Source organism: Leiobunum rupestre, chromosome 3, assembly GCF_980474605.1.
Source record: "Leiobunum rupestre chromosome 3, qqLeiRupe1.1.hap1, whole genome shotgun sequence".
Lineage (NCBI taxonomy): Eukaryota > Metazoa > Arthropoda > Arachnida > Opiliones > Sclerosomatidae > Leiobunum > Leiobunum rupestre.
In genome coordinates, this window is record NC_143386.1 from 55,145,266 (window position 1) to 55,157,880 (window position 12,615).

General features: G+C 39.2%; 1 protein-coding gene and 1 long non-coding RNA gene across 2 annotated transcripts in view; both read left to right on the top strand.

The window, feature by feature from the left end:
- LOC149952676 (kin of IRRE-like protein 3) overlaps positions 1–6,683 on the top strand; it is a 111,948-nt gene extending 105,265 nt beyond the window's left edge. The window contains exons 2-6 of the mRNA XM_090169790.1: positions 650–855; positions 2,965–3,100; positions 3,191–3,324; positions 4,743–4,968; positions 6,529–6,683. Coding sequence (XP_090025916.1) covers positions 650–855; positions 2,965–3,100; positions 3,191–3,324; positions 4,743–4,968; positions 6,529–6,683 — 857 coding nt within the window. The remainder of the gene's footprint in view (positions 1–649; positions 856–2,964; positions 3,101–3,190; positions 3,325–4,742; positions 4,969–6,528) is intronic.
- Positions 6,684–6,980: 297 nt separating this feature from the next.
- On the top strand, positions 6,981–11,110 carry LOC149952677 (uncharacterized). Its single transcript, XR_016480073.1, has 2 exons — positions 6,981–7,242; positions 10,409–11,110. It is a non-coding gene; the product is annotated as an uncharacterized LOC149952677 (long non-coding RNA).
- Positions 11,111–12,615: the final 1,505 nt, after the last annotated feature.

Here is a 12,615-nt window from a genome sequence, read left to right on the forward strand (position 1 = left end):
TTGACTTTAAAGGTCATTCAAAAATTATCTCAAAAACCATTTAGTTTAAAAATTTAATGCCAATTAGAAAAGAGTGCGCCATGACATTTTAGGGCAAATTGGCCAAGCAGAAGCCGATAAATTAAAGGAAAAAATAAGAAATAGCCGTATAATATTTAAGATTACTTTATTTAGATTCATCGTGCAGTTAAAGTTAGAGAGCGCGCGCATATTTTTGTTTTTGTTGAGCTCGCGCGAAAACGCACGAGACCCTCTACACGGAAATATTAGGCCAAAACTATTCGCTCGTTTTGGGACGAAAGGAGTAACCCTTTTACCCCAAACTACAAACTTCTTCCATACAATAACAACCAAACTGCATTTTGAAGTTGCTCGCTATTTACAAAAAGTTACTCCAAAACTAGCGAATAGTTTTCGCCTAATAGGAAGTGCGCGCTCCAAAAAATAACACTTTTTATACATGTATGCGTATATATTATTTTATACAAAGAGCTATTAAATCCTAGATAAAATAGCCAACATCTTCGTTATTAGGATTAAACAATAGAAACAATTAAACCATTATATTAACATAGTTGGAGTTATAAATAGCCAGTGAAGGGATGAAGCGGGTGAAATATTTCTGACAGGGTCTCTCTCTCTCCCGAAGGTTGCTCTTCCCTGAAATTTGGCGGCATGGACGTGCCCGGAGCGATAATCAGTGGTCAGTCCTTGTGGTTGCGTTGCGTCTTCGACGCCGACCCGGACGAACTCTACTCGGTCAAGTGGTACAAGAACAACGAGGAATTCTATCGATATCTACCCAGGGACACGCCTCCGGGTCAAACCTTTGATCTCCTCGGAGTCTACGTCGACGTGAGTACGACATCACCAGCGCGCTCTAATATAACGCTTCGTCAGTCCCGTCACACGCGACTCCCGAACGCGTACCCTTCCAGACTTTTGCCACAGATTTCTTACGGGCTTGAGAATGTCAGTTTTCGTGGAATTCTGGCCTTAACCCTCCAATCTTCGGGATTTCCCCTTTCGTTTCCTGCTTAAAGAATATCGCGTCAATACTGTCCTATTCTCCTTTATGATTCTATTACGTCAAGAATTACAAGTAACTTGCCAAATGACGAGCTCCATATTTAATCTGTTTACTTATTCAGTAGAAGACACCGTATAGATATAATCATAAGTAACATAATACCAATAAGTATGACACTTCATATGGTTTTAATGCTAATTTTACGACCTAACCTTTTTTCGACACTGACAATCTCGCAGTGGCGTCCGGTTCAAATTTTTTATATGTTATTAATAAAATAAATTAGGAATAAATATTAATTTATCCCTTACATATTACGTCGTTGATTCTGTTCTACCTATAATTATATGCTGATTAAATTGCCAACGAAATCCAGATGAGTTCGTCTATTCTGTCATTAGGAACGTTAAAAACTAAATCAATTAATTTGAAAGTCAAACGCTTCTAAAGGACCTTTACGAACATTTGAATGTAAGCAACGTATATAGGTGTAATAATTTTGAGCTGAGCTTTTGGTGCCCCTCCAGAAGTGGCGCAAGGAGAACGCAACCCGTCCAAAGTCATGGATTTTCTTGCGTACATTTTTCATTGGTTAGATGCATTATCGCCTGCTGCCGTCGGAAGGGGAAAATTTGGAAATTGTCTTCCCCCCCGCCCGTAAAACGTTCAGCGAAAAGGCTCGTCCAATGAAATTTGTACACCACACTGCCTTAGCGTGTTTAAATGCTAGCTTCGTTCTCCTTGTGTTTGTTGCTCCTAGCTAGGAGGCTCTGTACTGAGAACCAAAACCTTGATTGCGCAATAGCTCTAAAAATCAGTTCAGTGGTAATTTTTCCTAATTGACATACTTATGATTTTTATGTTACTTATGATATTATATATATTCAATTCCTGCTAATGTTATTCGCTTGAAAAGTGTACCTTCGACTAATTTTTTACAATTAATCATATAATGAGTTTACATTTAGGGTGGCACTGGGTGAAAACTCGGAACAACTCTTTCTGCGTTGAGTTTGCAAGTTCTCTCCCCACTGGTTTAAGGGGTTTCCCCCCGAGATCTTCTGTTTCCCTTCTCATAAAAACTGGTTGAGGTTAACGGTAATAGTTAGTGGCTTGAAAGGCTTGCCACCATCCTCCTACGCATTGTAACCCGGCCACCTGAATTAATGGCCTTAAAAGTCGCTTGATGACTTAGGCCTAAGGTGGTGCCTTGGGTATTAGCAATAGTAGCATAAGACCCAAAAGTGTGTTAGCTGTACCTTCGCACCTATCAAAATTTATAGTGAGACCTAGCCGCACTATAGACTACATAACCTACTAGTTGGAATAGTACTAGCAACATTATATTTAGTCTATATAGTCTGGCGCGATTATCTCTCTTCGATTTACTCGCCCGTAGACATACGTTCTAAAACGCCTCACTCGGTGGCGCTGGAGTACCTCGATTTTGATGACGCATTTTCCGACCCCCTTCGTTTCCATTTTTTACTTTGCGAAAAACTCTCATTAACTACTATACTATGCTACCTTTGGTATTAGCCAAAGACTATATATACGCTTCGCTAAATAGACTGGCGTGTTCAATGGCTCAACTTGCATACGATAGCAGACGCTGGTCAAAATGTTCCCTGCGCTCCAGAGTGCTACTAGTGGCGCCTCTAACGGCTGGTCAAGGCTTCTCCCGTCTTTGAATGGACACGCCTGTCTAGTAAGCAAAGCGTATATATAGTCTTTGGGTATTAGACAAGCTGATTATTAAGTGTAGGGAGCTGTTGGCTCGCGTGACATGACGGGCTGGACACCGAGGAATTTAAAGTCGCTAGATGACTTAGGCCTAAGGTGGTGCATTGGGTATTAGCCAAGCTGATTATTATTATAACCATTCGACACTCTGTAAATATTGATTTTGAATCGTGATCTCTAATTTGGAACAGTTGCAATCGTCGAACGATACTCACGTGTATTTGCCCAGCACGGACTTGAACACGGAAGGGACGATAGCTTGCGAAGTGTCGGCCGACGCTCCATCCTTCAAGACGTACAGGTTCGAGAAAGAGATGCGAGTCTACGGTGCGTCTTTCATCGCCTTATTAGTCTTGAAGATAAATTTTATCATTTTCAAAATCGAATTTGTTTTCTCCCGCCGTCTGACCATAACAGTTCTGCCAAGCCACGGTCCGGTCATTAAGGGCGCTGGGATCCCCTACGACCCCGGAGACGAGGTCAACTTGACTTGCTCGTCCGGTCCAGCCAAGCCAGCACCTACACTCACGTGGTTGCTTAACGGTAGGGAGGTGCGTTCTACTTGAGGTAAAACACAAATTAACCATGCCTATAAAGTTTTTTTTAACTCATTCTCTGATAACCGACTAATATTTTTAGTTATGGTTATTTTGCAACAACGTTTTGTTCCGTTATCGATTTCTAGTGATAGCATGAATCTATTTAACCCATGAATATTCAACTGGAATACCATAGGTCACTTCCGGTGGAAACAATTTAAAGTAGCGGAAGTTCCTAAAATGGCGCGTTATGGTTAGGTTTCCATTTGACCGTATTTATCATTAATCTCTTAATTGAATAGATTCATGTATTTTTAATATTGTTATTAGAATAGTTATTAATATTATAAAATTATAACACAACATTTATTATTTAAAAACAGAAAAAAACTTTGTTAAATTTGCTTGTTTAATTAAAATTAATCTGAAGATGAAGTGCCATGCGCTTCGCAACCGGTCAGACTGAAATATTGTAAATATCATTGATTTTAATTAAACATGCAAATTTAACAATTTTTTCTGTTTTTTTAAATATTCAGCATATTAAACTTAAGAAATAAAAAACAAAAAAAACATTTAAGCCTTAACAGAGCATTTATTATTTAATAATAATATGGCAAACACTGACTTAGGTTTTCTTCCAAAGTATCAACGAGGCTTTTCATAGATAGCTTTTATGTTTCAATTGTTAAAAACCTCACAGGTACTCGATAGAATCGCTTTCAAAAGGTCGGAGTTACATTCCTTCATTTTGTATTTTTACGCTCGAAATATTTATAAATTCAAACCTTATTTTTAATAATATAACGCGAACCGTCCGTGAGAAGTCATTTCGTTATCGTAAACTATCTTAAAATGACATTAATTCCGAATTCGTTCTTATTGGCTTAAAATGGTAAGTCACTCATGTCGCGCGAAAATTCGCTCCGCCCCACGTGCTCCAGGTGTATACCGTGACTATTGATAGAGTTGAATATTCATGGGTGAAATAGATTCATGGTGCTAGTAGCAAAATTTCGCCTCGAAATAAATACGGGAATACGTTTCACAAAGAATGTATATAGGTTAAGGGAGAATACGTAGCTTCCACTACCGCCTCTGTTATCGTGATTCCCGGAAGATAACACCGAAAGAAGGCTTCCGAACGTACCGGAATGTCTTCCACCTTTACCGGGAGAAAGGGGAACAGATGACGCCAGGAAACGCGTAGTTTATCATCCGGGGAATCACGAGGTGAACGGGGTACTACCCTCGTATTCTCCGCTATAAAATGACAGGGAAATATAAAATTCAAAGTGTACATAGTAAAGGATTTGAGTTCTCTCAAGACAGTTTGAAATAATTTGTGAAATCTCTTTGTCTCTTCTCGTTTCGGTCCTGTTGCGCCCATCAACTTCTCATCCCCGCGTATCTCGCCGTAACACACTCAGGTCGAGTCGAGCCGAGTCTATTCTCAGCCGACGATTCGTCATTCGGACGGTCTCCAGAGCTCCATCTCGCACTTGTCCTTCGTGATGGAGGCCGACCATCTCCTCAGGGAGCAGCACGACGGCGTCCTCAAGGTCCGTTGCTCGGCCTCAGTCGCCCAGGTCTACGACAAGATCAGCGAAGAAATTGTCGTCGGGGACACCACGATGCCCACTCCGCCCAGTAGCGGTAAATATCTCCCCAACAAACACGCCCACGTAATCCCAACAGCAACAACAACAACTACTCCCTTTCTACATAGATACCACATCCTTCTTCCCAACGAAAACGTGCCAAAAGACTCGGTTTAACAACCGTTTCCGAAAGATTTCCCTGTGGCCTCATATTTAAAGTTTTCCGTCCAAACCCTTCTCTTTAACTTACAGTCAGCTAAACAATTGCGTAAACATTGAAATCAGATTATTTCCCGCGCTTTGTAAAAGTTGGAACTTGCTAACGTAGTTAATTTTCACAAATTGTACGACAACTTAAAATGTGTCAACATCGTACGAGTATTAAAAGAACGACCACCTTTGCAAAGAATGATAAATTACGCTCTTTGCAATGCAGTTCATAGATGGTTCTTTGCAATGCAGTCCATAGGTGGTTTTTATTAACTTAACATTTCGTATTTATTATTCTCCACCACTACCCCATATTCGGCTTTCCGTTTGTATGCAACTCGTTTTAAAATGTTTATTGTTTAGGCTTGGTTTCTCTTTTGGGTGTTATATTCGCGAGCCAGATTTCCCGCACGGTACTGACGAGTCCCAAATAGGACGAAACCGGTCTATCGTTGGAAATTCTGTCTATTTCAGTTAGTTTTATTTTGTTTTTTACTCGAAGATCTATTGGTAAGAGCTATTTGTAAGTATTTTAATTTATTCAAATCTGTTTAGGCTGTAGCTTTTTGGTCCCTTTTCATTATGGACTATTCTTCCTATTCGCGTATTTTAAATTATCACTCTAAAGTAGCAAGAACTATCGTAGAAACTTGCACGATGGGAAATTTGACTTAGAATAAACGACTTTTGCAGCAATTTAGTATTAAATGTAATGGTGTGATATTTCTCTAAATACTCAAAATACATACTATATGGATAAAAGATTTTTTTAATATAAAATGTATTATTAATTTTTTTTCATAAAGGACCAGCGTCATTAAAAATCAGTTTATTTTTACCTAAAAAATGATATATAATTTGTAAAAATTAGATGAGTATGCCACCCACAGATAATTAAAACGTAAATAATAAAATAATTGGGATCCCATTTCCCCTAAACGTCCCCTACTCCTAGCGCCAGAGATGGATAGCGGAGGCTCTAGAACTACGATACGCATAATCTAGCACGTGCTTGGAAAGGTGTTTTTTTCCGCGCGGTAAGTGGGGAAAAACTGCAATATCATAAAATTTATTATACATTAAATAACTATTATTTTTAATGGGATTTTTTCTGCAAATCTTTTTATGAGCTTTGCGCATTTTATTTTAGGCAATTAAAATATAATGAAGCTGGTCCTTTAAGGACTTGAATTTCCCAAAAAATTATTTTCAAAGTTAGGATATTTTTCCAATGGTAAATCACCAACTCCCCAGAGAGAGACAATCAATATGATAATGTCCAAGAGCTCTAAATAAACCGTATACTTTAGTAACGCTACAAGTGTTGAAATGTTTAATTAACAATTAGTAGCGGCCTATACATTAGTGTTTGTTTTTGTTCTTTCTTCCGTGGTGCGGGGTGTAGGCGAGAAGGGGCCCTCAATCAGCGGCGGAAGGCCCTGGTACGACGTGGGTGACATGGTGGAAGTAAACTGCACGTCACCCAAGAGCGAAAACCCAGTCGAACTTCAATGGTTCATTAATGAACAGGAAGTGAGTCAGGGCGGGGCAACAGATTGAAACTTTTGGAATTAGACTTTTCTCTAATTCCTTCGGGAATGAAACATCGGCTTTCATTAGAGTTCCTTTTTTATCTCTCTCTCCCTCTCTCTCTCTCTCTCTCCCTCTCCCTCTCTCTCTCTCTCTCTCTCTCTCTCTCTCTCTCTCTCTCTCTCTCTCTCTCTCTCTCTCTCTCATTCTACGGCGACCTTCGCTTGGACGTCCATCACGATGGCTTTTAATTTGTTTGTTTCGCCGTTGGGGGGCGCCCTACTCGTTTGATTCCGTCCACTACCGGCACCTTTGACCACCTGATGGTACGTACCCCATCTTTCGCCACTACTGATCAAGGTGAACCCGAGCGATTTGAGAAAGTTCCCGCGCATCGAGTACGGAGACGGCACCAAGTCCGAGGTCCTGGGCCTCCGTTTCAAGATTCAGAAGTACCACATGAGGAACACCGAATTGAGGCTTAAGTGCACGGCTTCCCTTTCCAAGATTGTCCGCATGAGCAGCGACGAAGCCATCATCGGAGGAAGCTTAAGGAGCTCCGGACTTCACGGACACAATGGAGGCTCCGGTCAGTATGTTGCCCAATATCAAAACTTCTTCGGGTTAAGGTCGGTATCTTCCCATTGCGCCGAATCCCATTCGACCGAATTCCCATTAGACCGAATTCCCATTAGACCAAATTCACATTAGACCGAATTCACATTATACCGAATTCCGCCAATGTTTTTGATGAAATTAGCCCAAAGGCGGGTTTTGTATTTTTCTAATCGACCGACGCAATATTCACAATTGAGCGACCGCAAAAAAAAATAGTTTTTCTTTCTACTCCTCTAGGTTAGGTTAGGCTTAGGTTATGTTAGGTAACACTGCATGCTGCTCTGACAGATGCTGAAACGGATAAAACCGAATCCTAAACCCGGAGAAGTGCGGGTTTTTCGGTCGAATGGGACAATCCCATTAGACCGAATCCTAAATCCGCCAAAGTGCGGCTTTTTCGGTCGAATGGGATTGGGTTTGGGCGAATGGGATTCGGCGCAATGAAACAGATTCTTAAGGTCCCCATAAGGTCCCAAATTTTTGACGATCACATACGCGTTATTAAGAGGTAGGTATTCAAAATCCGCACCTTCTAGTGGCTACGTCCTCAACTATGCCTTTCTGAAACGAATTTCGCACGTTGCATGCAATGAGGTAGAATAAATAGAGATCCAAACAAATCTGAGATTCGCTGGACACGTTTTATTTGAGTAGGATAATTAGGCTTAAGTTTCAACTTTATCCAATCCTGTTGGCGCCATCTGTTTCTATAAGCACTTTTGCAAAATATATTAAGGTTTAGTTTTCCAATAACACGATAGATGGCGCCAACACGATTTGATTTAGTTCATTTACTAGGCCTAACTCTCCAACTCAACAAATACTGTCCCGCGAAACGGTAGGTCCTGGAAGGCGGATTTGGATCTCTATTTATTCTACCTCATTGGTTGCATGATGAATGCGCGCAAGCCGTGCGCGAACTAAAGGCCCAAACACAGTACGGTTCGCAAGCGATTTCGCCTGCGAATTTTCGCACACGCGCCCATGCGCTATGACTTCCATTATATTTAAATCACGCGACGCGACGCGATTTGCCAGCGAAATTTCGTGCGCGAAGGCTATGTGTGCATCCACCTTTAGAACCACGCTTGAGAAATCACCACCGCGAGCCCTTAGCACCGTAGCCAAGGCTTATTCGCAATTTGATCGCTTTAAAACTTAAAATTAACACTTATCTTTGCAAAAAGATTCATTAGGGCCTAAAACTGGCTATTTGAAATAAAGGCCCAAACACACATACGGTTCGCAAGCGATTTCGCCTGCGAATTTTCGCGCACGCGCCCATGCGCCATGACTTGCATTCTATTTAAGTCACGCGACGCGACGCGATTTGCCAGCGAAATTTCGCGCGCGAAGGCTATGTGTGCATCCGCCTTTAGAGTTGCGTTTCTGAAGGTATTAATTTTTCAAATTTGAGATTTAGACGCGTTTTGTGTGGCATTTATCAACCCGAGCGTGGCTGCTCTGTCAAGTAAGATAATATTTTAGGTGTACGTTAATTTTCTTATCTCCAGGACAACGCCGTTACAATGGGCTCCTATGTTAGACCTTTACTTATGGGGACCTTATGATAGGCTTATGGTAAAGTGATTATATGTAGCTGTTGGCTCGCGTGGCATATATCTATCCCAGCTTGTGGGTGAACACTCAAAACCACTCCTTTTGCGAGTTTTGTCCCCACTGGTTAAAGAGGTGTTTCCTCCAAGTTCTTCGGTTTCTCTTTCCACAACAACTGGCTGAGGTTAACGGTAATAGTGAGTGTAGGAAGCGGTTGGATTGCGTGGCATGAAGGGCTTGCCACCACCCTCCTACGCAACATAAACCGCCCACCTGTTTAAAGGCATTAAAAGTCGCTAGATGACTTGGACCTAAGATGGTGCCGTGGGTGTTAGCCTAGATGGTTATTATTATTAACTTGAAAATATGGGAGGCGTATCATTACTGTTTTCCCTACCATTTCATGCTATATTTTGACCTCAGTGTCTTCATATCTTTCATTATTCAATTCAATTTACCATAAGCAAAAGTGACATAATTACCAAAAGTGTGTCAATCGGACCTATTTCTTAATGAATGTTACGAGCGAAATACAAGTTGGGAGGGGAGAAGGGAAAGTATGCCTTGGGGAGGGGAGGAAGTTAAAACCAACAAATAACGCCTCGTAGTGAGGAACGGAGGAACTAAGTATCACTGGTCAAAGTTAGTGAATTTTTTGATTTTTCGTCGTTCTGCGGAGATGCTATCGCCATCTACCTACGATATAATACCATAGACTAAAAAAAGGTCCAGAAAGGCGACAATAAATACTCTATTATGTGGTCGATCTCGAGTCGAGCATTCATTAAACCTTTAGCGTACGAAAGTACAGGGATTGTCACACTTTTGGGAATTATGTCACTTTTGCCATGCCATAAGTTAATAAATTTTTCATGATCAGATCTAAACAACTACCAACAATCAATTAGATATCCGCAGTTCCGCACGTTTCCATGACGTACTCTTTTTACAAATTTGAGCAATATTTCGCCCCTTCATACATAGCTAACAGCATAAGTAACATTATACAATAAGTATGATAGTAAGCAAAAATTATCACAAACTAATTTTCTGAACTATTGCGCAATCAAGGTTAAGTTCGGCAAAGAGCCCCCTAGTGTCTAAATAGGCTGCAGGCAAAATAAACTAATACCAAGAACGATAATTTACAATTAATTTCGGTTGTCAGTGTCTACAAAAGGTTCGGGAAAAAAATTATCATTAAAATAGTTATTTGAGTAATGTTACTTATGTTATCAGTAATAATTCACGGTCACACTATAGCTTGAAACAACTTTTAATGGATAGATCCTCTCAATTTTATTGGTCAAAACTAGCATTCAAACCGACCTAAACTGGGTTTTAAGGTCTAGTTAAGTAGATTTAATACTAATATTGACAATAATTAGAGACGTGAGTTGGTTTCACACTCGACGGAAAATTAGCAGCGTAAAGTTGAACGTTAGCGGTATATCGAATGGGAATCAATTTTCAGCTCGGCGTTTATTATCGTCTTTCCGGCATATTTTCCGTCGAGTGTGAAACAAGCTATACGCTGAAGCCTGTCACAATATTGAATCTATTTTATTTGTACATTCCAGCGCCCTGGTCATCGCCATTCCAATGGACAGCGTCCGAGTTGATATCGTTTACGTGGTTGATTCGCTTAATTTTCGACCTTCACAAGTGACCTTTAACCGCATCGTGATATCGTCGCCAACGCGTTCATAAGCCGGACAACATAGCGACAAAACAAATAAACACTAAAAAAAATACGTTAAGTTTCTTCAAACTGACCAAGAAGACGACCATCTCAGGATAATTTTGTTTTTCTTCTCAATAGATGGGGTATATTAACAAAGCAAATTATCAGTACCCCTCTAATACCAAAAAGAACTGAACTTTAACAAATCGCCATAAAATTACACGTCATAAACAATTAATTTGGGCTGAATATAAAAATCTTTGATTTCGAGCGTGGCTTTTGGCGAGGCCAGAAAACGCTTAACAACTAAATAGATGTGGCAATAATTTGAAAAGATTTAAAACAATCTTAGAAATCTCCGCGATGTGTGACCAAATACAGAAAAAAATTTCGTTGGTTATTCGACGGAAAAACACAAGCTGCTATATGCCTGCAAAGCTAGGACCGAATATTTCGGAAAATTACCATTGATTTTTCAATTCGGTAATTAAAAATTTAAAATGCCGTAAATTAATGCAGATAATCGCTATATCGGATTCTACTAAATCGCTTCAGCGTTGGATGTCATGAATTTAAAGATTAAACCAAATGGACTGACTTGAAAAGTATTTCGTCGCAAGCTGGAATTAATTCCAAAAGAGCATTTTTTCTATAGCCAGATCAATTGTGTACAGTGTACAAATAAAATAATTAAAGAAATTTAATTTATTTCGCAGATTCCTTTTTTTAATTCTTTTTAATTATACAGTATTTCTCGTTGCGATTCTTAATTGTCATTGATTTAAAATTCTATTGTTTACCGATATTTTTTACTAATATGGTAAAGTGTTTCCGATACCAATTTTTTAACCGATTTTAACACACCATTCAAGCATGGACAGTAAATTAGGAGGACCGGTTTTCGATAGCCTTCCACAGTGCATTTTATTTCTCCCCGCGTAACAATCCGCTCGAGAGACTCCGAGGGAGTCTTGCAAGGTCGTTTGTAACACGTGATCTTAAAAATTCAAAATGGCAATTTAATGCGGTTGATATTGTTACGTAATTTTTTGCGCTTTATATTTGGGTAATTTTTAATTTTGGTTTTTTAATTCAATAAAAACTATCAACTGATATTTAGTATATCATATTTGATCTATAAAAACGTGAAAAAATAACTTTTGGCGTAAAAATATACTTCGTGTTTATCTTTTTTCTTTTTTCGAACAGTATCGTCCACTCTTAGCGATACTTTTTTTTTCAAATAACCTTGGCCGACTCCCTTAGTGTGATTGGTTTACGGGGGCTAAAAACCAGGCTTTTTACCGATCCTCTAAAATCTACTATCCATGGATCAAGCGGCGTAACGTAAGGTAAAGTTCTAGATTATTAGCCATACATTCGCATTCTTGAAGAAAATAGTCTTTTAAATAGTCGAATAAAATCGGAATCGGTAGTCGGTAAATATAGATTTTAGTGGCGAACCGATTACACGGAATATATCTGTATTTTAGTGGCGAACCGATTAATCGAAAAATATCATTATTTTAGATGCGAACCGATTAATCGGTAAATATCAGTATTATAGATGCAAACCGATTAATCGGTAAGTATCAGTTTTATAGATTCGAGCCAATTAATACGTAATATAGACGTGAACCGATTAATCGATAATATAGATAACCGATTAATCGATAATATAGACGAGCCGATTAATCTGTATTATAGACGTTAACTGATTAATCGATAATATAAACTTGAGTGATTAATCGGTAAATATCGCCATACTGGTAATCGATACAGATCTTCTTTAGGTTTGTGCCCATGACAAAAAATATAAAAGGTTAAAGCATTGGTATTGAATGCATAATGTTTAATACGCTAAACAAACCTCTAACCAAAACATCGCTAAAGTTTACTTCTTTAGTGACGTCGTTATATGAAAGAGAAACATTTTCTTGGAAAACAACCTAGCAAAGGCTTTTATCGCTCTGAAAAATACCCTAATTATTTCTCTAAACAAAAATTTAGTTGTAAAATAAAAACGCGTAAGACTAAGTGGCCACATAAATGTCAGAAAGCAGGGGAAAAGTTTTAATTAGAATTTATAAAGACTTTTGTTAT